This window comes from Lagopus muta, chromosome 24, assembly GCF_023343835.1.
Source record: "Lagopus muta isolate bLagMut1 chromosome 24, bLagMut1 primary, whole genome shotgun sequence".
Classification (NCBI taxonomy): domain Eukaryota; kingdom Metazoa; phylum Chordata; class Aves; order Galliformes; family Phasianidae; genus Lagopus; species Lagopus muta.
In genome coordinates, this window is record NC_064456.1 from 980663 (window position 1) to 1004857 (window position 24195).

General features: G+C 54.7%; 2 protein-coding genes across 6 annotated transcripts in view; one reads left to right on the top strand and one right to left on the bottom strand.

The window, feature by feature from the left end:
* PPFIA4 (PTPRF interacting protein alpha 4) overlaps positions 1–16702 on the top strand; it is a 43167-nt gene extending 26465 nt beyond the window's left edge. For 2 of the 5 annotated variants that reach the window (XM_048926353.1, XM_048926358.1), the window contains 21 exons: positions 556–687; positions 2065–2127; positions 3423–3514; positions 5435–5576; positions 5823–6028; positions 6439–6679; positions 6867–6902; positions 7497–7630; positions 7751–7914; positions 8494–8587; positions 8811–8892; positions 9398–9598; positions 10572–10634; positions 11741–11767; positions 12152–12327; positions 12692–12789; positions 13417–13592; positions 13813–13881; positions 14662–14839; positions 15051–15142; positions 15569–16702. In XM_048926353.1, coding sequence (XP_048782310.1) covers positions 556–687; positions 2065–2127; positions 3423–3514; positions 5435–5576; positions 5823–6028; positions 6439–6679; positions 6867–6902; positions 7497–7630; positions 7751–7914; positions 8494–8587; positions 8811–8892; positions 9398–9598; positions 10572–10634; positions 11741–11767; positions 12152–12327; positions 12692–12789; positions 13417–13592; positions 13813–13881; positions 14662–14839; positions 15051–15109 — 2433 coding nt within the window. In that variant the 3' untranslated portion in view covers positions 15110–15142; positions 15569–16702. The remainder of the gene's footprint in view (positions 1–555; positions 688–2064; positions 2128–3422; positions 3515–5434; positions 5577–5822; positions 6029–6438; positions 6680–6866; positions 6903–7496; positions 7631–7750; positions 7915–8493; positions 8588–8810; positions 8893–9397; positions 9599–10571; positions 10635–11740; positions 11768–12151; positions 12328–12691; positions 12790–13416; positions 13593–13812; positions 13882–14661; positions 14840–15050; positions 15143–15568) is intronic. The other 3 variants (XM_048926355.1, XM_048926356.1, XM_048926357.1) reach the window with 3 other exon arrangements.
* A 384-nt stretch (positions 16703–17086) lies between these two features.
* MYOG (myogenin) lies at positions 17087–20411 on the bottom strand. The gene is made up of 3 exons (XM_048926372.1): positions 19910–20411; positions 18023–18104; positions 17087–17568 (listed from the first exon to the last, which is right to left on the bottom strand). Exons 1-3 carry the CDS (start codon positions 20387–20389, stop codon positions 17447–17449), a joined length of 684 nt encoding a protein of 227 aa, XP_048782329.1. The 5' UTR covers positions 20390–20411; the 3' UTR covers positions 17087–17446.
* Positions 20412–24195: the final 3784 nt, after the last annotated feature.

Below are 24195 nucleotides of genomic sequence, written 5' to 3' on the forward strand. Positions count from 1 at the left end.
TGGAGTGCCTGCTACTCCATATGCTGCCCAAACAAAACATCAAGCCAAGACCCCAAACATGGGACAGCCCTAAACATGTAGCCAGTGTGTCACAGGATGCACAGTCTTGCTGTGTTCCTCAGCAGGCAGCTGAGGGAGGCTGCCATGCATGTTTCTTGGGTCACTCAGCTGCCATTGCAGCATGTGCCCCAGGTCTTGGTTATGCTGGGGAAGTCTCTGGTTGCTTTCTCCAAGAGTAGAGATTTGGAGAAACTTCTGCAAATCCAGAGGATCCACTGGAGTCTGGAAAGTGTCACCATGTTGTGACTGGCTCTGGGGGGTGCACAGGTCGAGCTTGTGGGAAGTCAAACCCTGTCCTCTCATCCGTGGCCCTGAAATAGCAGAGACCAGCAGAGAACCAACAGGGGATTCCATCTGTGCTGTAAATGGTAGATTCGTCCCCTGGGTCATCTGTGACACCAACAGCAGGAACAGATGGGAGGTCACTGAGCTCCTCATAGCAGGAGGAGCAAATCCACTGGATCTGGGGTGACTGGTTGCTGTTTGCTGCTGCAGGCTCGTCAAAGGGAGAAGATGAACGAGGAGCACAACAAGCGGCTCTCAGACACTGTGGATCGGCTGCTGAGCGAATCCAACGAGCGGCTGCAGCTGCACCTCAAGGAGAGGATGGCAGCCTTGGAGGAAAAGGTAGTGGCTAAGAGTAAGGGGTCCTTGGAGGGCTGCAAGGTCTGCAGCCCCTACAGCACGGAGCCTCTGCCAGCTGCAGCACAGGAGTTTGGAAGCACCCATGCAGGGATGGGGAATCGATCCCATGCAGGTTGCCAGCCAGGTGCCAGGGCTGGTGGGATTGTAGGGAAGCGTGCTCAGCATCGTGCCCTCATCTCCAGCCAGCCCTCGCCTACCAGAATCCACTCCCCACCGCCTCCACTTCTGACAGCAGCAGGATTCATCCTGCTCCATTCCCTTGCTTCTCTGTGTCTGCATTGGCGCAGCCTCAACTGCAGCCTGTACCCAGCTGTCAGAATGAAACCCTACTGCATTTTGCAGGAAAAAATGCAGCATTCATCCCCTAGCCCTCCACGTGCTGCTTTGAAACCTCCCTTTTCACCAGGCCCTGCTGCCAGACCAGTCTGCCTTCCCCAAGTGTCTGTGAGCAGCATCCCAGCTCCCATCCTGCTCACTCAGGAAGCCAGGCTTTTCTTTCAACTGCATGAATGCAATTTGCTGGGAAGTGGGTGATCCAGAGCAGGGATAAACTTTGAAACATCAACGAGAGATTAGCACATGGTAATTCATCTCTGTTTGGGTTCCTGCTGGGACCAGACTCTCTGGTCCCCCAAATCAGACCAAAGAGGAGATGCACCTCCTTGCTAATGCCTCCAGGCACAGGTCTATCTCTCTGCTGCTCTGCACCTCCTGTCCCCAACCAGACCTGGCTGTGCCAGCATGTCCAGCCATTCAGCAGATGTCTCTGGATAAAGAACAGGAACACACAGGACCAAATTCAAATTCTTCTCTCAGCAAACAGCAAGGACCAGGGTGGTGGCACCTTATGGAGGGGCACTATGGGTTCCCCAACCTGCTGCCATCACTGACACACACAGAATGTTTCTCAAGGTCATCCCTGGGCAAAAATGCTGCTATTTGGCCTCCCAAAAAGGTCAGGCAGTTGCAAGCTCTGCTTCCTCCTTACCACTTCTCTAGTGCAGATGCTGGAGCCATTTTTTAGTTCAGCTGCAGGAGGCGTTGATCTCCTCTGAGACAAACTTCCTAATCTGCAAGCCCTAGCTATCAAATGTCTTAATTGCTGCTTAATTGTCCAGTGTGAGACAAAGCTGGGCCTGGCAGCCCTGCTTGAGGAGCAGGAGGTTTGCAGAGAGGACTGGTTCTTGGGCAAGTAGATGAGGAACAGTTTGGGAACCGTCATTGTCCCTCCTGCTAGATGCCCAGCCCACCCTCCATGTAATGATTCCACGCTGGCCATCCCCACACAGCCATTTCCTAAATGATGTCTTTTCTTCTTTCCTGTTTTTATTCCCTTTTCTTTTGTTTCATTTTTCAAAGAACACATTGTTACAAGAGCTGGAAAATACCCAAAAGCAGATAGAGGAACACCAGCACGACAAGGTAAATGCTGCTGCAGGGAGCCTGCCCTAGTGACTGCGCTTTCTCACTCCTAACCCCTGACTAGTGGCAGTCGTGCCACCTAAAACACTCTAGTTTCGGAGGAGCTGGGATCCCAAAGCACCCAGCAGCAGGAGGCCATAAGCTCACCCACGCAGTGGATGGAAGCTGCCACCCACCTCCCTGGAGACCCCCGGTTCAGTTCCCTAACAGGCATGTTCAGTCCCATCTCTGTATTTCTATCACGCTCATCCATCCCCCCACCGAGGACAGCAGTGAGGTCGTGGTGGCTTCGTCCTCATTTCTAGAGGAGGGTTTGCCCCTGTGCTTTTGGTGCAGCCTGGCTGCAAGTGACAGTGCTGCTGGGGCAGCCACATTCCCTTCACCCTCAAGGCAGCCCCAGCCCCCTCCTTCTGTTGGTGGGGAGATCCATGCCCAGCTCCATGCCCAGCTTGCAGAAATCCCTGCAGGTCTTCACACCTTCCCCGCTCTCAAATAAAGCATCTCTGTAGGGTCTGTGAGATGAGTCTGAAGCTGGAAGGTTGCATCTTTTGCAGCAGCAAGAGCTTTTGGGATGTGCCCCGTGTCTCATGCATGGCTGGCAAGGCTGGGGAGCTGCTTTCCCCCTCACTGGCAGCTTTTGCTCTCCCAGATGCTCCCTGTATGCAAGAAGAGTTAGAGGGCTCTGCTTGTGCTCCCCAATCACTCCTGCTCTCAGAGGCAGAGCCCAGAGACCCGCATGATGCAGCCTGCATGTTGCCCCTCCCAGTTCAGCCCATTTGCCCATGGGACTGGATCCTGCTGTGCCTGGAGGATTCCATCCCTTTGCCTTTCTGCCCACCTGCAGCTTCCCCAGCATCTCCCACAGGACAGCCTGGTCACATAGTGCAGGCACAGTTTCCCCCCCCTGGTGCTGGCAGCAGGAGGGATGAGCCCAGCACCGATTTGGCTGGTAAATCCCTTGCTGCTGACTGTTTCCCACGGTGAATGTGCACATGCAGCCTGGAGCAAAGCCAGAGCATCTTAGTGGGACCAGTTCTTCATCTTGCAAGCCAGCATCGCTTCGAGCACGCATGTGTCTGTGATCACTCCTTCCCTTCGCAGCATTGCCCCAGCATCACCATTCACTGTCGCCTGCATGAGCTGTTTCTTTACTGGTGTACCAAAGGTACTTTGAAGATGGGATGGGGATTTTTAGAGGGAAAACCTGGAAATAGCTGCGGATGTGGTTTGCCCCAAACTTGGCTGCTCTTCACTGCGAAACCAACCCCTGTGCCCATCTGTTTTGCCCCAAACAGAGGAGGTTGTCAGATGAGATCGACAAACTGCGGCTGGAGGTTGATCAGCTCAAGACCAGAAGTGGGACGTTTGTGGAGAGCGTGCATACAAGGTGAGAGGCTTCTGCTGAAACCCTGCTTTCTGACACAAACCCCACTGTGATGATTTTGGGGAACTTTTCTTTTAGGGCCCCCAAATGCTGTTGGCATTGGTTATTTCAGTGCCAGCAGGCCTTGATGCAGAGCTGCACGGTGGTGCATCGCAGCAGATCTGTCCTGGGCTGAGAAACAAACTGTGGAGAACAACCCAGCCTAACTGAATGACCTCAGATTTGCTCTTCTGATGGCAAAAAAAAACAACACTGGACATACATTTCTTTTTCTGCACGAAGGACTTGGAGTTTGTGTTACCTTGCTCTCAGCTGTGTCACCCCAGGGTGGCTTTATCGAGGTCCTGTTCTCACTGCCCAGCTCAAACTGCCATGGATCATGCAACATTTTCTTCCCTGGGATTCATTTTCAGTCCTGCAGAAGTCTCCCATGACAGCAGGGTCTTCACCAAACGCCTTTCTCCCCCAGTGTGTGGGGGATGAACTGGGAAGGAGGAAGCTGTCTTGCCATGGTGACCATCAGTGCAGACCCCCATTTAGCCCTCTGTTCTGCCACACTTTCATTTAAAGTCAGCAGGGAGGTAGGGGGGCCCCAGCCCTGTGCTGCAAGATGTGAGGTGAGTTCATCAGATCTCAGCCTCTGATATTCAAATAATGGGAGCTGGTGCAGCAAACCTCAAATCTGCTGGCAGCAGAGACAAAAGTGCATGGAGGACACATTTCAGCACTGGAAAGAAGAAGCAGGGAGAGTGAGGAAGGATGTGTGAGGATGAAGGACAGCAGAGTGCTGGAGGAGCGCCTGGAGCATACATGGGAGCTCCTTGTATGGGTCTGTAAGAGCAATGAGGGCATTGCTCACTTATTAGTTTTTTATTTCTTGAAGGGCAGTTTAGCAGAAAGCTTGAGTTACAGAGGCTAGAATAATCCCCCAGTTGAAATGTCAGCTTTTGTCTAAGGCGCCTTTATCTGTTTTTAGCTTGGGAGCAGCTTGTCAGCAGCTCCACAGCTTAAATCCTCTTGAAACTTGGGCTGCGCCTTCGTCTGCAAACACTGAGCTGACGCCGAGCTGAGCTGCTCATGTTGGTGATTTTGCTGGGGGTGGGGAGCCTACATATGGCCCTCTGATGGAAACCAAACCCACCCTAGTGGAAAATCTGCTGATTGCTCTGGGCAAATGCTTTTGTCCTCCTAAAGCAAGCCCAAATCTTGTGCCTCCTATTGCAGTGCGTATAGGGAGGAACAACCCTGTGCTCTGGGATGCTTTGCTCAGCCACGTGGATGGTCTTTAGGGTGAGGAGGGGTGAGCAGGTGATGTGGAGGTGTGCACAGGGTCCCACAAGTGGCAGTAATTGGCCTCATGTCCCACTGCAGCTGATGCATTGCTCTGTACCCGAGCACCAGCACGAGCTTGAAGGAGGAGGATAAAAAGAAGTCCCAAATGGTTTCTGGTGGGAAGTCCCAAGTGGTGCTCATGTCCTTGCACCTGGAAGATCTGTTTCAAATGGGATTTTATTCATCAGGGTTTTTCTTGTGGAAGTATTGAAGCAAACATACAAAGAAGCACTGCTTGTCTAACTGCCATTGTGGAGATGCGGTCACACACAAGGGGACTCCAGACATGTTGGGAGGTTGCTGGACAGTGCAGGCCAAAACAGTATGGATATTCAGTGGGTACCACAGCAAAAGGGGGGGTAGCAGTGGGGCAGGGCCTGGGGCTGTGCTTCCTACAGGGTTGGGACTGGAAAAATGGAACACTTTTCTCTTCTGGAGCCTGATTTTGCAGCAGAGCAGAGAGGTATTGCTGGGCTGGTCATTCCAGAGTGGCCCTGTCCCCCTCCTCTATCCTGAGGGCTATGTTGAAAGCAGCCAGGGGACAGAAGCATCCTTGCATGGGCAATGTCCATAATGGAACTCTCTTCACAGGTCCCACATGGGCAGTGCCACAGACCTGCGCTTCCCTCTGGGTGCTGTGGTCCATGCCCCTGCTGAGCCCTTTGGAGCAGCCCCAGCCCTTCCTCGGACCCAGAAGGGCCGATTCGCCACCCGGAGAGAGGAGCCAGCAAAGGTAACCCACCCTCCTGCCAGCACAGGACCAGGATTGGGGTCAGAACTGAGGTCTCCCTGCACGTTGGTCTCCCATCTCCCTGACCTGGAGACATGGGGGAATTTCCTTCACCTGGCAAGTGAACAGAAGTAACATGACAAGATTGCTTTCCCCCTGTACTGTGGTTGAGTGTTGCTTGGAGGCCTCCAGTTTGGCATTCGGGGTCGTGGAGGTGCCATGTATGACCAGAGGATCTTGTTCCCCCAGGACTGGGAGCAGACCCAGGCAGGCAGCGTTTTGGCCACAGGGCCTCACGCCTTTGACAGCGATCCTGAGATCTCTGATGTGGATGAAGATGACCGCGAGACGCTCTTCAGCTCCATGGATGTGCTCTCCCCTGGTGGGCACTCGGATGCCCAGACCTTGGCCATGATGCTCCAGGAGCAGCTGGATGCCATCAACGAGGAGATCAGGTAGGGGTCACAGCCCAAACCGACAGCTGTTTTGAAACAAAATGGCTTTAGAGTGGGGAGGAGGATTTGGTGCCCTAAAATCGATGTCTTGCTCCAACTTTAGCCAGGGAAATGGCTCCGGGGTATCTATCCACAGGGCTTGGTTCTTTCTGTCCTTTGGTGACATCAGAGCCAGTTCACACAAAAGATCACTGCTTAAAAAAAAAAAAAGAAATGGGACATCCCTCAGCCTTGATTCATGTGGATTTCGATGGCTCTTACTGCCATTCCTAGAGATCAGGGGCTCTAGTCAAAGCACCCAGACTGCCTTTCCATAGTGCCAGTAAGTTCCATGGCTGGGAGGTGCCAGAGGCTGGGGACCACCCCACAATGGTGTGGAACCAGGAGCCCTGAGCCCACTGCACCTGCAGGATGATCCAAGAGGAGAAGGAATCCACCGAGCTCCGTGCAGAGGAGCTGGAGACCCGTGTGACCAGCGGCAGCATGGAAGGCCTCAACCTCACCCAGCTCTGCAAAAGAGCCTCCATCCCCACCTCGCTGACAGCCCTGTCCTTGGCCAGCTCATCCCCACCTCTCAGCGGCCGCTCCACCCCTAAGCTGACATCCCGCAGTGCTGCTCAGGACCTGGACCGCATGGGGATCATGACGCTGGTGAGGAGGCTGGTGGGGCAGGGGGGAGCATGGGCACGGGGTGTGCATGTGGCTGCTCAGGGTGGAAGCAGCATCCCAGTGTCCATACAGCTGAGCGGTGTGGAACAGGATGCCTGCGTTTGCTGAGGGGTTTCTCCATTAACTGCCACCCTTTCTGTGTCTCTCTTGCTTTCTCCCTTGCGATCAGCCCAGCGACTTGAGGAAGCACCGGAGGAAACTGCTAGTGAGTGGCTCACACTATGCTGGTTTTTGTCCAAGCCCCTTTTCCAGCCTGCTCCTGGCTTTGCCCACACCAGGTCAGGGTGCACCAGTTGTGGGGTGGAGCTGGGGACCCCAGGGATTCAGCAGAAGGATCCCATAAGGTGCTTGGAGATGGTCCAGCTGGCAGCCTGAAGTTCTGCAGGACACGGGGAGGGTCAGGCAGCCACTGGGTCCTCAAACACTGAGCATCCCTTTTGGGGACAGGGTGTATCTGGGACATTCCCATCTGTCTTCCTCAGAGCTTTCTGCTGTGGCAGCAGCGTCTGTCCCTACACCTTGATCTGGGCCATGGAGCTGCATCCTCTCTCCTCCTCATTCCCCATATTCCCAGGATCTTGGCCCTGTGGCTGAATCCTCCCCATCTGCTTGTGCAACTCGAGCCACCACTGGAGCACTGCTTCAGGCTTATCCTGGAGCGTGGCAAAGCCTCAGGACACTGCAGGCTCTTTTGGCCGTGCCTCCATGGAACAAGAGTGAGGGGCTCTGGGGCAGGCAGCAGGACAAGGACAAAGCTGGGCTTTGGCCATCCAACCTCATGGCTCCTGTGCTTGTTTAGTCACCTGCAGCTCGGGATGAAAGCCGAGAGGATAAAACCACCATCAAATGCGAGACTTCTCCCCCATCCTCCCCCAGGACGTTGCGGCTGGAAAAGCTGGGCCACCCTGCACTGAGTCAGGAGGATGGGAAGAGGTACGTGGAGCACCTGCTGCATCTCAGTCCACGGCGTGGAGATGGGCTGGGGTTTGCCACGACTCTTGTGCTGCTCGGCAATAACCTAAGGCTTTGCTGTTCCTCTCCCCCCATCCCCAGCTCGCTGGACGAACAGGCCAGTAACCCCAGCAGCAACAGCAGCCAGGACTCCTTGCACAAGGGCTCCAAGAGGAAGGGGATCAAATCCTCCATCGGGCGTTTGTTCGGGAAAAAAGAGAAGGGCCGCTTGATTCAGCTGAGCAGAGAAGGAGCCACAGGGCAGGGTCTGTGAGCAGCCCCATTCCTGTGCATGCCGGGCGGGCATTCTCTTGGGTCAGGCTCTACTCACACCTTCCGGCCCTCTCTGGCTTTGGAGTAGTGTTGGGGTTACAGGCGGAGGAGCAGGGACAGTCGGTTGGCCTGGGGACATCGAGGCCACCAGCTCTGGGCATCCTGGGGCAGGCCCTGGTCCTTTCTGCCCTGTGGACCTTTCTGACCTGAGCATTGTACCAGTGCTAATGCTCTCCAAGAGATAGCAATCCCCCATCACTCTATCTTATCCCTAATGTTCTCAGATCTGTTTCCCTCCCATGGCACCTCCCTGATGTTGCTCAGCCCTGTGGTGGGAGCTGCTTTTCCACTCATGAATCCTTTACTGCATCAATGTTGAGCATTTTGAAATGGGAAAGCTGGCAGGCAGGGATCCCTGTGGGCTCCAGTGTGACAAGGGATGCTCTGGGGATGGGTTGGAAATGGAGACCATCACCTCCTGTATTGTGCATGCCCAAAACCTCAGTGCAAGGATCCATGCAGTGCCATGGGGAACATCATGGTGACCTGGGAGTATCTTGCTTGCCCAACAGTGCTGCTGACCGACACAGAAGTGGGCATTCAGGACCCTCTGGGACTCGGCAAGCTGGGTGCTCAGGCTGAAAAAGATCGGCGCCTGCGGAAGAAGTGAGTGAACCTCCTCTGCCACAGAAAGAAAATGGCCCTGGCTGCTAAGCTGTGACACAGGGCTGAGAAGACTTCTTGTCTTCACCCCCTCTTGAGCCATGTTAGCTCCTTAATTGCTTTGTTTCCAGCTGGTTTTTGCTTCTGATAGCCTCTTCCCATTTGCGAGTTACTTTCTTCCCCTCAGGCTCCCAATAAATCACTCTTCTGCTTCTCTTTGCTCCAGGCATGAACTTCTGGAAGAAGCTCGGAGGAAGGGATTGCCTTTTGCTCACTGGGATGGCCCCACTGTTGTGTCCTGGCTGGAGGTAAGGCAGAGCATGCCCACACATTGTCCCCACACACAGTGTGCAGTGTGCTACCCTGACAGGGGTACAGCACCCCACAGTTCCATTTTGTTTCATGCTTGTGGGTGGTAGCTGCAAAACAGCCCATGTTCAGCAACTCAGAACCTCTTCCCAAAGCATGGAGATATTTTCTATGCTCCCCAGCTGAGAAGGGAGGTGGCAATGGAGCGTCTGTAGATCCAAGTGAGTGGAGCTGGGGGAGCAGAGCAGATCCCCAAGTCCCTCTCATGTCTGCAGGGTTGTGCTTTGGGGTTTCCTCAAGCTCTTGAGTTGAAAGACTCAGTGGGTGTACTTTCCCTATGCTCTATGAGATAGATGTATGGAAGCTGCTCTGCCCACAGGCAATCTGTGCAAGGTCCAAACAGAAAAGAAGCCCAACATGGGTATGCAGCTTTGATGTGGAGCTGCAGACAGGGTGTCCTCTACCCTGCCAGGGTGGGTCCCCAACTTTGCCCTGTCTCAACAGCTCTGGGTGGGGATGCCAGCCTGGTACGTTGCTGCTTGCCGAGCCAACGTGAAGAGTGGAGCCATCATGTCAGCATTGTCTGACACTGAGATCCAGAGGGAGATCGGCATCAGCAATGCGCTGCATCGCCTGAAGCTGCGCCTGGCCATCCAGGAGATGGTTTCACTCACGAGCCCATCAGCACCACCCACCTCACGGACGGTGAGCACTCCACCCCACAACTGTTTTCCCCATCCTCTGGCTTTGTAGGACCACAGTGGCTCATTGGCCTCTTGTCTGCCAGTGTTGCAGGCAAGTGTGGCAAGAAAGAGCTTGCCAGTGTTCAGTGCAGGCTGTGGGTGGGTGACAAGCCTTAAGGACCAGTAAGACCACCAGACACGTGTCCTCTGGCACAAAGATCATTTACTGCCACCAAGAGTGAAGCACTTTCCTGCCTTGAGACCCCATCGGATGTTCTTATCCTCACACGCAGAGGTTGTCAGCAGGAGGCTGACCCTGCAGAGCAGTCAGTGAAGAGCAAAGCTTGGGCACTTTCAGATCTTGGGGGAATAAGATCCCACCTAAACAGCACATGTTTGGTTTGCAGGGCCAGCTCTGTTACGCAGAACCATTTTTTCAGTTATTTCAATAGAAATCTTTCCTTGGGGTTGTCTGAAATTCCTGGGGCAAGTCAGAGTAAGTGCAGATCCCCCACTTGGCCTGGATAAGATATGGAGCTGATAGCAGGATTATATCTTGTGCTGGTCCCTAAAGCCCCCAAGGGGTTAATGGTGCCCCAGTAAGCCAAGACACGCCTGTAGAAATACAGTCAGCAAAAGGAACAGCCCCAGGCATGCCCTCACATGGCCCTGTCTGGGGTCACAGCTGTCAGAGGCAAGCCTGCAGGCTTTGTGAACATAAAACCAAAGTATAAAGGCAGACGAAATGCCAGTAGACCTTGCTGCACTCTCTATGGCTCTATGGACAGCTCAGATGTCGCCATCTCAAACTGCACGGATGCTGCAGTGATGCTGCAAGATGCCCCCTGGCTCTGCTCCACGTGTGAGGATGCTCTGATCCTCCTTCACCCTGAGCCAGCATTGTGTCCACCTTTGAACCCTCCTGTCCATTGTGTACCTTTGAACCCTGGTTCTACAGCAGCTCACTTTCACCACTCTGCCCTTTTCTCTTCCAGTCCTCTGGAAATGTCTGGGTGACCCACGAGGAGATGGAGAACATGGCGACGTCTACCAAGACGGTGAGGCTGGCCGCCCTGCTGCTGCAGCGGATCAGTTACCGAGCTGGGCTCCAGACGTGCACTGAGGCACTAAAAACCCCGGCAGGGAAGGGGATCTTTGCTGTGTCTCATGTGTCAGCTCTTGGCCAGCACCGTGCACCTGTCTAGAAACCGTCTTTCAGCCTTCAATATCCCAACAATTTCTAAAGCTGGCTTAAAAACCATCAGATGCATTTTCCTTTGTCAAGCCCCTGTGGGTTTTGCTGGGTTTCTAGTGTCAGTTATGAGTTAAACAGGAAAGAAAGACAAAATACAAGAGTGATCTCAGTTGATGCATGAGACTGAGCCACACACTGGTCAGCCAACACCCAGAAAAGTCACCATCCATTGACAATAGCACACCCAAATATTGCCCCTGCTGTCATTATCACTGGTTGATAGCTTAAGGTTCCTCAGAGAGATGTGCCCACGCTCCCAAGAGCTCTGGGTCCTTTGGAGAGGTGTAGCCATGCTCCCATCTCAGCAACTTAATGACCTTCTGTCTGAATCTCAGAGCTGGGGCAGCATTTTGGGTTGGCAGTGTGAATTGATTTGGCATTTTACTGAATGCCTGCTGTCTGGGTGGCACAGAGCTTTGTTATTGGCAGGACAGAGAGTTCAGAGTCACAGCTGTTACAATGCCACACTTTCCCTTGTAGGTTTTGTGAGGTTGAGAGCAACCAGCCCATGGTAACAAGCTGCAAAATTGGCACATTGTCATGGTTTGTGACCCATGAGCTGAAGCTTAAGTGTCTCTCTCCAGCTGTTGAGGTGACCCAAGAGCTGCCCGTACTTCCCATGATGGATGTCTAAGTCCCAGTGTCTGTGCCAGCTAATGCCCAAGACCTGTTAAAAAAGCCCCATCCAACATCCATGCTTGACAGAGATGTCATGAATCCTGGGCCCTGCAGGACTGGGATGTCCCCAGCACCTGCTAGCAAGGCTGAGCCCCCCAAGCCCACCAGAATCACATCAAACTGAGGGGGTCCCACGCTTGGCACACGTGGCATAAGCCATCACAGTGCAATGCTGCCATGTACTGACTTTACCTGTCCTTTCTATTGACATGCTGCATGTGTCACGCTTAGGACACAGAGGAAGGCAGCTGGGCACAGGTGAGGTCCCTGCGGTGTCGCATTCATTGGGCGGTACGTGGGGTGGATGTGGGAGGGAGAGCTGGACACCATGGGGCACCCAGGGAATGAGCGTGGGGCATCAGCATGTGGCAAGTCCTGCTTGGAGCTGAGCCTGCACCCGGTGCTTGCTCTGTGAGCAGAACGTGGGCCATGGCCAACAGAACCATTCCCTCCAGCTCCTCCAGCCCAAACTAGGGTTGAACTCCCCAGTCCCTATGTAGTCCTCAGGACAGCAGACCCCCATGCTGCAGCACTGAGCTGTCACTGATCTCCTGAGGGATCTCCAGCTCCCTCAGCTGGCACTGACCTGCAGGTCTCCTAAGCCCTGTTTTTTTTTCCTAGCTTCTCCATTTGCTTTTACAGACACTGGCCTATGGGGACATGAACCATGAGTGGATTGGGAATGAGTGGCTGCCCAGCCTGGGCCTCCCACAGTATCGCAGCTACTTCATGGAGTGTCTTGTTGATGCACGGATGCTGGACCACCTCACCAAGAAAGACCTCAGAGTGCATTTGAAGATGGTGGACAGTTTCCACCGGTGAGTCCCCTCCTCTGGGAGGTCCTTGAGCTGCAGTACCTGCCTGTGGACCAGGGGATGAGGACTTTTGAGGGATTTTCCTCTTGTCCAGCCTCAGTGCTGGAGGGTGGCTCATCTAGGCCAAACCTGGGACAGCCTGCTCATAGAACAGGATAAAACTGAAGGACTGGGGGATTACCACAAAAGGGAGGGATGTTCCCCAGCTTCCAGCTAAGATCCCCTTTGAATTTCATCTGTGATGACTCAATCCTACACTAAAACATCCTTTGGGCACATGGAGTTAATAGGGAAGTGGGTCCCTCTGCGGGGTCCCTGCAAGGCGTCTGCCCTCCTGAAGGTTGGGTGATGTCTCGTGTCCTTGCAGCACCAGCCTACAGTATGGCATTATGTGCCTGAAGAGGCTCAACTACGACCGCAAAGAGCTTGAGAGGAGGCGAGAAGAGACTCAGCACGAAATCAAAGGTCAGCAGCCACATCCACCATCCTGCTCTGGAAAGGCTGACAAGAACCTCCGAAGAGATACCCAGTAATGGTCTCTCTCCTGTCTCGTATTCTTAACACAGCACTTGCTAAATGAAAACCAGTATTTGTGAGCAGCACTCACTCCTGTAGGGCTGTTGTCCTTGCAGTATTTCCCCAGCAGATTGCTCCAAGTACCCTTAAGCTCACCCCAGTCAGGCATGAGTAGGGTGGTGGGGTGTCAAGACAAAAAGGCCTTTGTCCCAGCATCAGGTGAGCTTCTCCTGCCCCTTTCAGGTACTCAGGACACCCCCCAGCTTATCAAGCTCCCCTTCCTTGTTGGCTATCCTGAGATCTCCTGTGCTTAGATTACAACTCATTATTGATAATGCCCCTAATTACATCATCAATACAGGCCTCTTAGCATTAATTTTCACAGTTGTTTTCTGCCTGTCATTTCTGCATTTAGTTTGGTAACTTGAAGTGAGCTTTTCCTGGCACTGAGCTACACGGCACTGCTGCTGGCCCAGGAAGGAGAGCGCCAGGCTCAGCCTCCAGCACATGCCAGCCTACTGCACAACCAAGAGTACTGTCTGGGCTGCCTTGAAACGTGCTCCTGCTCTTTTGCAGATGTGTTGGTGTGGACCAATGACCAGGTCATTCACTGGATCCAGTCCATCGGGCTCCGCGAGTACGCAAACAACCTTGTTGAGAGCGGGGTGCATGGAGCACTCCTGGCCCTTGACGAAAACTTTGACCACAACAGTCTGGCTCTCGTGTTGCAAATCCCCACGCAGAACACACAGGTAAGGAGGGCCTCCGTGGGAGATTTTGGAGGAGGATGGCTGGCGTGGGACATAGCTGCAGTGTGACTCCACCAGTCCCACCAACTCAATTCTGCCTTTCAAAGCAGAGCACCCTGATGGTGCACGGGCTTTTTCTCCATCGTTCTCTGGGCTGGGTTGGGGAGTTGTGCTTAGAGCTGCTCCCATAGATGGAGAGTGTTTCATTTGATGTTATTTTCAGGCTCGACAAGTGTTGGAAAGGGAGTTCAACAATCTGCTTGCATTGGGCACAGATCGGAGGCTGGATGATGTGAGTACCAAACCTCTCCAATGCCCAAATTGTGCTGGGTTCCTGTTCTTGTTTAAGAAATAGGAGAAACAGAACTGCTTCCCTCTCCCAGCTTATCCTGGGAAGACAACTAGCAGTTGCATAAACAATGGAATAAATTAAAACTAAATCATTTAAAATTCAAAACTGTCTATGGAAGCAAGTGAGGTAGGGTCTTGTGCATCTCTTCTAGTGCTTAGTGGGTTGAATTTGGGGAGGAATCACCCAGCTTTCCTTGCCAGCTACTTTTTTTTGTAGCCTTTTAGAAGCACAGATGTTCTGGACATGACACATAGCAGCTGGTAAAGCGTGGGTTGGAGATACCCTGTTATGCAGCCAGAAAGCTGTTCACATTGAGTCACTGAAGGTGGGAATTTATCTAGATCTGTCCTACATACAGCTTTCTTGCATGAGATGTGATAGCAGAGCTGGTCAGAGCTCTCTTTAGAGCATGAAGACAAGTAGGTGCTTCCAGATGAGTACACAGCTATGTGCTTCCCTTTGGGTTTTTACTGGGGCTTTTGTGTTGACATCTTTGCAGGCGGGGTGGAGAGGAGATGGGCGTGCTGGGAAGAATGAAGCCCAGCTCATGGGATGCCAGAGATCTCTCCTACATCCTTGGCCCAACCTATCACACACTTCTGCACAGCCTGCGTTCTCTTGGCATGCTGGCACCCACGCAGTTAGATGAACGCAGTGAGGATATCTCACAAGGGTGGGAGGTCCTTGCTGCTGGGTTCACAGCCTGCTCTTCCATCCCAGGGTGATGACAAAACCTTCCGTCGGACCCCGTCCTGGAGAAAGCGCTTCCGCCCGCGGGACGTTCACAGCATCAACATGCTCAGTGGCTCAGCTGAGACGCTGCCCGCCGGCTTCCGCGTCACCAGCCTGGTGCCACTGCCACCTCCATCCGCCCCTGCCAAGAAAATGCCCCCAGAAGGTATGCCACCCCTTCCCAGCAGGCTCCCTGCTGGACCAGATAGCTCTATGCCACTTGTCCTAGACCTTCTGACCCATCCCCGAAGGTACAAAGCCTCTCACTTTGATTCACTTTGATACACAACTGCTGCCGAATAAATGCATTGGTGGGAAGCTGAGGACTAATTGGGGCAGCTGCTAATTCCATGCTCTGCTTTTTGTTTCTCTTCCAGTTGGTGCCTCTGGGTCACCACGGCTGGAGACCTCCACGGTCCGGACGTACTCGTGCTGAGGATCAGTGTGATGGGAGCCAGCCCGGCCCTGGGTATGTGCGAGGAGGACCAGAGCTGGGTGGGAACCAAGAGGGGAGCAGGAGGACCAGCATGCTCTGCTGGTGTGACCCAGGCAGGGTGCCTGCTGTCATCAAGATCTGCCTCACTACTGGGGTGCAGTTGGGGAACAGCCTGCTGCTTGCTGAAGCTCGCAGGATGCTGGGATGACGCAGAAGAGATGCTCAGCATCCCAAGCACTGGTCTGGGTGATACATATGAGTTGTCTAGTTGCTGGTGTCCCCAAGATGCCATCCTAAATGAGGGGTCTCATTGGAGTGAGGGAGGCAGGTTCTCCTGGGACACTGCTGTCCCTCAATGCATGCCTTCCAGTGCCAGGAGCTGTGGGTTTGTTGGCACGTTGGTCCCCAGATGGAGATGAGCCATTGTCCTCACGGAGCCATTCCCACCTTGTTTCTCAGCACATCCCCACTATCCATCCGGCCAAGTGCCAGCTGCCTTTCAGGACAAGGCCAGAGCTCAGCCTGTGCCTGTTTCTCAGCCCGAACCAACAGATGTCGCAGTGCTACTGCCATGGACTGAAAAGGCTGCTCTCCCTTCTGCTTGTGCGCCCCACTGCTGTCCCTGGCTCCCTGTGCCTCCCGCCTGTGGCTGTTCTGCCCACCCCACCTCGCACCAGCCAGGCTCTGGATGTGCTCACCAGGTGCCTGTTTCATCCCTGGTGGAAGTGCAGCTCATCAGAGAAGCGGAGATGCCCCAGAAGTGGGCTGCAATATTTGGAAACCTTTCTCCTGCCTGGTTCATGTTGCCAATATGCCATAGACTGTCACACCAGCTCACCGGAGCCCCGGGCATCACGAGGAGGGTTCAGGCTCAGCTCTGCGTGAAAATCCTGACGTCGGGGGAGATGGCCAAGGAGCTGCCCTGGGTGGGACAGCGGGGCTGAAGCCAGTGCCAGGATGGACGCTGCACAGGGCAGAGTGGGAAGGGGCTGCTGTGGGTGCAAGCAGCATTCTGGGGTGGTGGTTGGGGCATTTTGGGCTGTGCTGTGCCCCAAAGTGGGGAAGGGTTGGACTGCCTCAGTCTGGCTTACTGCTGGCCTGGATGCTGTCAGGCCTGACCTTGGGGAGCAGGGGAACACAGCAGGGGCACCCAGCACCCTGGGACGACCCGTCCCTTCCCTCCAGGTGCAGAGGAGATGCTCTCCCCTCCTGCCTCCAGGCTACAGGCAGGGGTGATCCAGGAGGCTCTCAGCCCTTCCCATTTCTCCCCCGTAGGGTAGGATCTCTTCATCTCCTCATGCCACGTTTGCCTTGTGTGGCCCCTATTTCTGATGTGATATTTATTGATGGCTGGAATGACCTATACTTATCATGTGCTGTCTGGAAGTGCAATATCTGAGAGGCTATACAGTCACAATGTCTTTTTGGTGTATTATTTGCCTAATACAGTATTAAATATTTTTTTAATTTGAAGAGTCGGTGAACCCTTTCTACCAATGCCCTACTTCTTTCGTCATATTATTGGTACTGCATGGACTCCAAACCCTGGATCGGGTCAGGAAAGGATGTATGTGTGTTCCAATAAACAGGATTTTAAAGCAATGCTGGCTTGAGCCTTCTTTCTAGAGCCCAAATTGGAAATACAATCAAACTTTGGAAAATGGAGTCAACATCACCTGATGCCCTGAATGCTTTTGGGGCACAGGGCTGAGCCCCAGAAACAAACCAGTGAGCTCGGTGGTCTCTGCAGGGCTGATTTAAGCATGAGGCATCCACTGATGTCCATCCAAAGACCTTGGATATTCTGATACGAGGAAAAGAAAACCACAGCCTAAGAGTTGGGGGAGGTTAGCACGACATGAAACAGCGGTAAAGGAAAACGTGAGCGATTCAAACAAGAATGCCTTTATTTAAAAAAAAAAAAATCAAAATAAGTTAGCAAAAATAATAATTAAAAAAGAAAACACAAACAAATGGCAACTGCACACAGCGGTCAGCAGGAAAGCCGGCGAAGGCAGCCCGCCGGAGAGAGACCTTGGTCGAAGAGCAACTTGGAAACAGCCACATTGGCTGTGGCACAAATGTTGGCCCCCAAGGAAGAAAAGCCCCCAGCCTGGGGGACCCGGGGCCGCCGCCAGCCACCGCCATCACACTTCTCCCCTTTTCTTTTTTCCACCGGTGGGAGCTTTTGGAGAGGAGTGGGAAAGGATTCGGGCGGTTTCAGCGCTGCTGTCCACAGTGTTGGAGGGGTAATTATGACTTCCAGCAGCTGGATCCTTCCAGCATCTCAATCCCACCCCATTTCGAGCTCAGAGAGCTGCGGGGCTTTGTGCCAGCTCAGTTTTGGACCCGCTCCTCTGGGAACGTCACGGCCACGTCCTCCACGGCGATGCTCTCCACGATGGAGGAGAGCGAGTGGAGGTTGCGGTCCTCCGCTGCATCGTCACTCAGGAGGTGATCTGAGAGAGGAGGGGGAGGGCAATGGGATGGTGACCCCATGACCCGGCCCTGTGTGACCACACTGACACGGGGATCTGCTCCCAGAACCCGTCCTGAGGGCTGAGACCTTTCCTCAAAGATGGCAACGGGCAGCGAAACTTGGGGAAGCTTTTAGGGAGTGGGAGAGGCAGCTCCGCACAGGTGCTCTGTGCTGCAATGGGCAGAGCTGGGTTATGGGGCAGACACAGATGAACCCTTGATGGGACAGGGACGTGGAGCTGCTGCGGGCTGCTTCCAGCACATCAGGCAATGGGAGAAACCTGAGCTGCACTCAGGCAGTGCTGGAGGGTTCACCCAACATGAGGGTGGGGGGAGGACGAGGCTCCTCCTGTCCACTGGCTGTGAGTTTTGGCTCAGGGATGCTCAGCCCCACTGCTGTGATGTCCCTGGGATGGAGGGTTGGGAGCTCCTTACCTGCAGGGTTGGTGCTGAACTCCAGCTGTGTGCTCCACTCGGGGCTGCAGGACGAGCTGCCGGAGCCGCACTCACTGGGTGCCTGCAAGGACCAACGTGCCACCCATGGGCCCACCTCCACCAGCCAAACCCCACTGCCTGCCCTGAACACCCCCATCCCCACTGCATGGCACCAATGCGTGGTCACAGACACAGAGCAGATGGTGAAATTTGGGGTCCTGGGGATCCATCAGTGCCATGGTTGGTCATTAATCTCCATGAATGCCAGAAAAACCCAATTTGGGCTCGGGGTGCATGGCCACCTGCTTGCTATGCAGTATTTCTGTAGGCAGCAATTATGAGGAAAAAAACAGACAAGCATCCTTGGGCAAAACAGCCACTTAGTGAAAATCACTTCATTGATTCATTAAATAAAAGATGGCACCAAGGAGCTGCTGGGGAACCCCTAAACCTCAGCTCACTGCTCGCTCCAGGCCCCCAGTACACGAGTGCTTGGAATTGTTTCCGACTGACACTGGAAAGGCGTATGGATTGGAGTTTTGGTTTTGCCCCAGATCATTGATTTTGTACTCAGGACGTGAAGCTGTGCTGGAGGAGCAGCCTGGCGGTACCAAAGAATTGGTCCTTCAGTGCAAAGGATGAATCTCTGTAAGTCTCTCCCTCTTACAAAGCCCACTGATATCAGTATTAACATGTAGATATCTGGCATCTGCATCTATATATAATTTACATCTGTCTCAATGTTATCTATACGTACATATTATACCTGTATCATTTATACCTGTCATCTACATAATCTCTATTCATACCGACACATCTGCAATCTATGTATCACCTGTAGCTATACATCATTTACATCTCTCATCTGTATCTGTATCACCCATACCTTTATCCACAGCTCCACATTCCCACATACAAAGCCTCAGCAGCCAGGAGGCGCATGCCACCATCCCCCAGCAGACAAAAATATCCCCCCAAAACGTGCTTCAGCCACCAGAATCTCATGGTGGGGAGGATGGAGCCTGGCCGCACCCTGCGTGCTTAGGGCAGGATGCCACTGCCTCAAGGATTCTTGCCTGGATCCCAGTTTGGTGCCATTGGACTGAGAAACCAGTGGTGCTCCCCACTGGGACAAGTCCCCAAGCACCAGGGGGCCAGGCCTGGTGCGTTGTATTACTTCCCATTACTTTATGTTACATTACATAGCTGTTGTTACAGCATTTTGTTACTGCATTGCACTGTATTGTATGGTACCACATTGCGTTGCACTGTATTGTAATGCATTGTATTGTGCTATATAGAACCCCACGGTTCCATGGTTCCATCATTCCACGATTCCATGGTGCTATGGTTTTATGACTGTATGATTCCTTGACTCCATGACTCTGTGACCCCATGATTCCATGACTCTGTGTTTCCATGGTTCTATGATTCCATGGTTCTATGACCCCATGATTCCATGACTCTGTGACCCTATGATTCCATGTCTCTGTGTTTCCATGACTCTGACTCTATGATTCCATGACTCTGTGACCCCATGATTCCAGCGCTCTATGTTTCCATGGCTCTATGGTTCCACGATTCCCTGGTCCTATGACCCCATGCTTCCATGTCTCCATGCTTCCATGGTCCTGTGACCCCATGATTCCACGGTTCTGTGGCCCCACAATTCCACAACTCTATGATCCCATGGTTCTACAATGGTTTCTGTGACTTAAACCTTCCCACTCCCCACCAATCACCATCGATCCACTACGCAATAGCCATCAGCCCACTGTCCCCCAGCAACCCGTCCGTAGGGAGAGCAACCTGAGCGCCACCACCCCATTCCTCCACCACCACCCACCCCGGCTCCTGCCCCCCATCCCCACCCATCCCCTCACTCACAGCAGGTTGTGGTGCAGCAGGGCGGTAGCGCAGCTCCCTCTGCTCGCGCTCCTGCTGGTTGAGGCTGCTGAGCAGGCTCTGCAGGCGCTCGATGTACTGGATGGCGCTGCGCAGGATCTCCACCTTGGGCAGCCTCTGGTTGGGGTTGAGCAGAGTGCTGCGCTTCAGCGCCTCGAAGGCTTCGTTCACCTTCTTCAGCCTCCGCTTCTCCCGCAGCGTGGCCGCCCGACGCCGGTCGATGGACACTGTTTTACGCTTGCAGATTTTGCAAGCCCACGGTAAGCATTGCCCAGGGCAGTGCTCGGGTAGCATTGAGTCCTTCTCCTCCAAAGCCCCTCTGCTTTCGGGGCACAGAGCCACTTCGGGCCGCTCGGGAAATGCGGCTGCCTCATAGCTCTGCAAGCGGGAGCCCAGGAAGTTTTCCCCATCGTAAAACCTCTGCTCCGGGAAAAAGTAAGGGTTGGTCTCAAAGAGCTCCATGGGAGGACGTGTGCACGGCTCGGGGACGACTGCTCCGTTTCCCTGCGCCAACTGCTCGGTGCCATTTAAACCCCGGCGCTGGCATTAAATCACAGAGATAAATATAGAAAACCTAAAGGAAACCTGAGCCCACCCTAAGCTGCTGCCTCGCATCAAAACTTGTCCGGCTGCGGCCACGAGGACTGCATGGCCCAAAGGGGGGTGAGGGGAGGGGGGGGGGGATTGGCATGATGGGAGCTGCCCTGGCTGCCCCAACGGGGGCTTTGTTTGAGCCCACGGGTGGCACAGGGGCTGCCAGCCCCAGCCTGCATTCCTGCGTCATCTGGTCCCTTCAGTTATGGGATGAGGTGGTCAGGGTGGGGGCAGCTGCACCATGGGGCGCAGAACCCAGTGCTGCTCCATATGTGCTGTGCCCCCCGTGCTCCCCCCAGAGCTGTGGGACAGCAGAGGAACGCAGCCCTGAGAGGGACGGTTCCCACCTTCCCAATGGGGAAACTGAGGCATGGCAATGGGCTTTTGGTTAGCACAATGGGATGGGTTTTCACCCTTCCCCAGGACTCCAACCACATCTCCCTGGCTTTGTCACTAATCCTGAGGGCTTTTTTCCACCAGGAACGTCAGAAACCATCTCCCACCTCCTCCTATTCCTGCTCTGGGCCGGATTCCAGTGGAGGGATCGGTCAGTGGAAAGAATGTCAGACAAGAGCAGAGCTGACCCTGCTGGGATTTTATTCCCCAAATCACCCTCTCTGAGGAAGCACATTCCCAACACCCACCCACCGGCGCCCTGCCTGACTTTGGGTTCATTCTGAGCCATTCTGGGGCTCATCATGGTGATCTCCCCTTGGGGGCCGGCCCTCTGCCAGCACAGACAGGGATTTCTTTGGGGCCACGAGGAAAATCATGAAAACGGTGACACAAAGCAGTTAGGATGGGAGAACCCAAGCCAGTAGTTTCCATCTGCGTCCCACTGGTGGGACTTGCTGGTGTCCACAGACCTGGTGAGGGAAACCAGTGGCACTGCTCCAGCTCTGGATGGGTTTTTTAATTTTGAGATTGTGTTTGGAGGGTGAAGGGTGAAACAGCAGCTCCTCGGGCACGTGGCGGGGCCATATAGCAGAGTGGCCAAGCATTTAGCACTTCATAAAACATGGGCAGTGTTCTGCAGCAGCGCCGGGGCTTTTCTGATCAGAAAGAGAACATGGGGAGAAGGGGATGAATTGGTCCCCAGGGCCCTGTGGGCTTTGTGCATCCAGCAGGTTCACACACCCCACAGCTGAGTGAGCAGCCATCAGCCCCACAACAGCCCCATAAGCGGTCCCAGCAGCTCCCATCACCCTGAGCACCACAAACACCCCAGGGACTCCCAGCACCCTGAGCATCCCAAACACCACCCTGAGGGCCCCCATCATCCTGAGCACCCCCGGAGCCCCCATCCCCCCCATCACCTTGAGCACCCCAGGGGCCGCCACCACTCCCAGCACTCCCATGGGCCCCCAGCACCCCAAACACTCGGAGGCTCCCCTCACCCTGAGCATCCCCAAGGGTACCCATCACCCCGCTCACAGCACAAAGCCACGGGATGGGTGAGCAGGGCACCTTCCCCCGGGTGCCATAGGTGCCCACAGCAGCTGCCGGCTGCGCCCCAGGTAGCTCAGAGCCAGCAGGGGCTTAGGGCTGTGCTGCCGGCTGTCAGGTTATCCTGTGATGGATGGCGGCGGCTGGGCTGCACACAAAGCAGGGCTGTGTGCGCCGGGCAGAACGTGCTGCGATCCGTCACGGGGTGACCTTCCCCCGCGGGCAGAGGAGGGGGCCCCGGCCTCGTGGGGACGGCTCACCCTGACAGCACCATGAGCTGAAAACACTGATCTCCATTGAGAAAAATCACGGCGGGTTCGGCCCCAGGAGAGGTGGTGGCTGAGGGTTGGTGGCTCTCACACCACGACTCCCCATGGTGGCTTGGTTGGGGTTTTGGTGAGGTCTGTGAGCTCGCTGCGTGGAGCACTGGCAGTGGGGTCCTTTCTGTTGAAAAGAATTGGAGAATGGGGTGGTTGTATGGGATGATGAAGTGAGCCAGGTGGTGCAGGCACATCCTACCTCGGCCCCATCCCAGTGATGGGCGCTGATGCATCCAGCAGGGCCCATCCTGCACCGCTCCCTCCAAAAGGCCACATCCAACAGCACCGACCCCCGGCCCCCGCTGCCCCACATCCCCTCTTGCTTTCCAGGCTCGCCGACATCCCTTCCTGCCGCAGTGACAAGTCATAACATATTTGGGAGCAGCTGCAGGCGGCGGGGAGATGCTTGGCTTGCTCCCCACTCCTGGATGAGGAATGCAGAGCAGACCTCTCCTCCGACACCCGGGATTTCCGACGTGCCTTCTCGGCAGAGATTTGGGATGGTGACAGCTGCTCGGCCACGGTGGGGCTGCAGCACTGCCTGCCCCTTCGGCCCCAGCACTGCGAGCCGGCGGCTTTGCAGGGCCAAGTCTCAGCCTGATGGGGATTTGGGACTGCTCACATGTCCGGTCCATAGGGAGCAATGGGGGATGGTGTCCTAGTGGCTGTCCCCAGCTGCGGGGGAGCAGCATCCCCTCAGCCCTCTGTGTCAGCTCCCCCACTTTGGGCTCACCCATGGGCTGGGAGGTGATGGGGCCGCCACACTCAGCACACTCAGCTCCCTCTCATCGTTGCAGGTTCTGTGCCTCAGTCTCTCCATGAGGAAATCAGGGATAAAAACGCTCCTCGGAGTACAAAGCCCAGCTGAATGGCCATGTTGTGGTCATCAGTTATGGCCCCAGGTTCAAGAACCCTCAGTCTGCGGATCATGGAGCATGTTGGCCCTCAGCCACACCAGGTACCCCCACCCCCAGTTCCTTGGATCATACCTAGGGACCAACTCAGGTGATCATTCACTGGTTCCCATTTCAGGGACCACACTGGGTGCTCTTACCCTCTGCACTCACCAAACAAAGCTTGCCCCACCACCAACACAACGCCTCCCCATCCCCCCATTCCCCTGCTTCATGGCCCCAAAGCCTGAACAGAACCCTTTCCATCCCCACCCATAAACTGCAGATGAAGGGGTGCTCACCCCCAAGATGCCCACAGCACCCATCGGACCCCAGCATCTCCAGCACGAGTGGGGGCAGCTCCTCCATCCCCAGCATTGTGCCATGTCCCGGCCGTCACACAAGGACTGGGGCACTCATGTTGTCAACAAAGGGCTGTTCTCCTGGGGTGGCAGAGTCTGGCTCAGTGAGCAGGAGGACAGGTGGGTGCTTGGAGGAAAACCCATGAATGCGAGGGATTCAGCAGTGACATATGGTGCCTATTCGACCCCCCCCCCAAGAGGGACAGCTGTCTGGGCCAGGGGGATGGCACAGGGCCCGAGGACGAGTGCTGGGGACAGCAGCAGGGCAGCAGGGAGGGGTCTCTTGGGTAGGAGACAATTGGGTTGTCCCACTGTCCCCATCCTGGGCACATTCCCAGTGTGGTTCAGGTGGCCCCAATGGACAGACCTGGCCGTGTGGGATGGGAGTCTGGGAAAGAGGGAGGTAAATGAGTAGATGCTGCATTGCCCCACCTGCGTGGGACACCAAATATCGGCACTGAAACGGCTGAAATCCCCACAGGGGGAGCTGGGAGAGCAGCATGTAGAAGGCGCTGGGGATTTCCTCACTTTGGGATGCAATGGAACATGAGAAGGACCGACAGCTCCCTCCCCCCCCACCCAATGCCATGCCAGTGGTGACACCCAGCCCTTCCGGAGTGCCTTCACCCAACGAATTCCCATCGTGAGGACGC

What these genes read in the sequence shown, in the direction of transcription:
- MYOG (XM_048926372.1), bottom strand. Translation starts at nt 20,389, where the DNA reads ATGGAGCTCTTTGAGACCAACCCTTACTTTTTCCCGGAGCAGAGGTTT. An exon ending in CTGCTGCACCACAACCTGCT is followed by an intron (nt 18,105 to 19,909) that starts GTGAGTGAGGGG and finishes TGGTCCTTGCAG; the next exon opens with GCACCCAGTGAGTGCGGCTC. An exon ending in GTTCAGCACCAACCCTGCAG is followed by an intron (nt 17,569 to 18,022) that starts GTAAGGAGCTCC and finishes CTCCTCTCTCAG; the next exon opens with ATCACCTCCTGAGTGACGAT.